This window comes from Theropithecus gelada, chromosome 8 (assembly GCF_003255815.1).
Source record: "Theropithecus gelada isolate Dixy chromosome 8, Tgel_1.0, whole genome shotgun sequence".
NCBI classification, from domain to species: Eukaryota; Metazoa; Chordata; class Mammalia; order Primates; family Cercopithecidae; genus Theropithecus; species Theropithecus gelada.
The window spans coordinates 309,096-311,358 of NC_037676.1; the positions used below are offsets into that span (position 1 = coordinate 309,096).

General features: G+C 41.5%; 1 protein-coding gene across 1 annotated transcript; it reads right to left on the reverse strand.

The window, feature by feature from the left end:
- Window positions 1-882: 882 nt before the first annotated feature.
- On the reverse strand, window positions 883-2,166 carry LOC112630559 (neutrophil defensin 6-like). Its single transcript, XM_025394947.1, has 2 exons — window positions 1,971-2,166; window positions 883-1,004 (listed from the first exon to the last, which is right to left on the reverse strand). The coding sequence occupies exons 1-2, from the start codon at window positions 2,140-2,142 to the stop codon at window positions 883-885; spliced, it is 294 nt and encodes a 97-aa protein (XP_025250732.1). The 5' UTR covers window positions 2,143-2,166.
- Window positions 2,167-2,263: the final 97 nt, after the last annotated feature.

The window sequence follows — 2,263 nt, forward strand, 5'->3', positions numbered from 1 at the left end:
AGAGTGAAATAAAGCTTAATGTAAAATATATATATTTAACACGTCTGCTTAAAGTTTCAAAAATTATGTATAGCAATGCTTTCCCACTTTTTAAAATAAAAGGACAAGTGAACGTAGCTCATCAGCTCTATCTTTCCTTTGAGCCAACAACCTCTCACTGTAAACTTTTTTGCCTCTCATTGTAAACTTCTATTGTTTGAGAATCATTAGGAATGCATTGAACTTTTAAGTTTCAAACTATTCCAATTAACACTTACATCCTGTCAGGCACGGTGTGGCTCAAGCATGAAATCCTAGCACTATGGGAGGCTGAGGAGGGCAGATCACTTAAGCTCAGGAGTTCAAGACCAATCTGGGCAACATGGTGAAACCCTGTCTCTCCAAAAAGTACAAAACATTAGCAGGGTGTGGTGGCACATGCCTGTAGTCCCAGCTACTCAAGAGGCTGAGGTAAGAGGATCATTCGAGCACAGGAGGTTAAGGCTGCAGTGAGCAGAGATTGCACCATTGTATTCTAGCTCAGGTGGCTAAGTGAGATACTGTCTCAAACAACAACAACAGCAAGAAACCCAATTTTATTCATTTTTGCTATTTCTTTATTTCTCTATGATGCTCGAATAGTGCATTATTGGAATGCAAAGACCAGTTAACTTAATGTGGATCAGAATTCTCTATACAAAGGAACCGTACAATCCAGCATATAAAAAAGCAAAAGGGAAAAAAAAGAAAAAGAAAAGAAAATTTAAAAGGTCAAACACACTAAGTTTAATGCTTGAACTTTATTTTGGAGAGAAAAATTTAGAAAGAGACAAGGTACACAGAGTGAAGTGTTTTTTCTTTTTCAGGACCTTGGATTGAATCTTGCACTGTTTTGGTTTCTATCTAGGAAGCTCGGTGACAGCAGAGTCTGGCGACTTGGCCCTGTAAAATGCAAATCCTGGAGTAGGACTCAGGCCTGGAACAACGGCCGATTCGGCAACGGCAGATGATTCTCGCCCGAGAACCTGTGGAAAGAAGAGAGGGTCAGGCACAGTGAGGGAGGTGGGGAAAAGGACAGGCAGAGCCAGACTACCTGAGATAGTCTAAACAAGAGACACTGCATGAGTCATGTTAGGATGGAGAAAATTCATGTCTTTGTCATAAATGACAAGAAATCGTACTAGCTCTGTGTTAGTCATGCAAGATCATAGCTCTTTCCCCATCTGAGTCTATCCAGGACATGTTTATTACCTGCTCCCTGGTAAAACAATATACCTCTCAACCCCGGGGTTACCTACTCTTCATTCTGCTTAATCCATACCCCTAATCTAGACCTCCATGTATGGTCTGCATGTCCTAACAAGGCTCCCTAATGCACCTGCATCCATTTCTGAGATGCTGCATTGTGCACGCTCATGTCATGGACTCAAGTACTTTGGTGCTCAAGGAGTCTTTGAAGACCTTCCAAATTCAAATTCTTCATTCTCTCTCCCCCCCCTTTTTAAAACATTTTACTTATGTACTTATTTTAATTGACAAATAATAATTGTGTATATGTATGAGACACAATATGATGTTTGGATCTAAGTATGTATTGTAGAAAGATTTAATCAAGTCTATTAGCCTACATTGAAACACACCCATAGGTTCCTCTCTAGGTTCTAAAAGCTTTACCAATGGACAAAGTAAAATATTCTCTCCATAACCAAGTCTACCCATTCAGACCTGCAAATAACAAGTCAGTGTAGCTCTTTCTATCTTAAAAGTAACAAATTTCACAGAAATATCTTGAAACTAAAAGTCTTAGAAGAAAGAAAATCTTTTAGATGTGTTCAGTTCTCACTGATTAATTCAGAGATAAGAAAATCAAGGTCCAGGAAGATTAAGTAAAGTCACTCAAGTGAGGTAGACTTTTCCACACTTGATGCCAGAGCCTGTCTCCAATCCTTTTGTTCTAGATTTTGCAGATCTGCAAGATTGATGTCTCCTACCTGAGGGTCTAAGAGTAGAGAGTCCATTTTCTTCAAAGGAGACAGCAAAGTCCTGGTCGTCTTCCCCAGGCTGCTCCTGGGTTGTAGCCTCATCAGCTCTTTCCTGGAGTGACTCAGCCTGGACCTGCAGGGCCACCAGGAGAATGGCAGCAAGGATGGCGAGGGTCCTCATGGCTGGGGTCACCTGGAGGAGGGAGAGCAGCTGTGGATGTGTGGAGAGTGAGGAGTGAGCCTGGATTTATAGCTCTGCTGGGAGAAGGCCTGAGACAGAAGCTGCAGTGAGACGAGGTGGG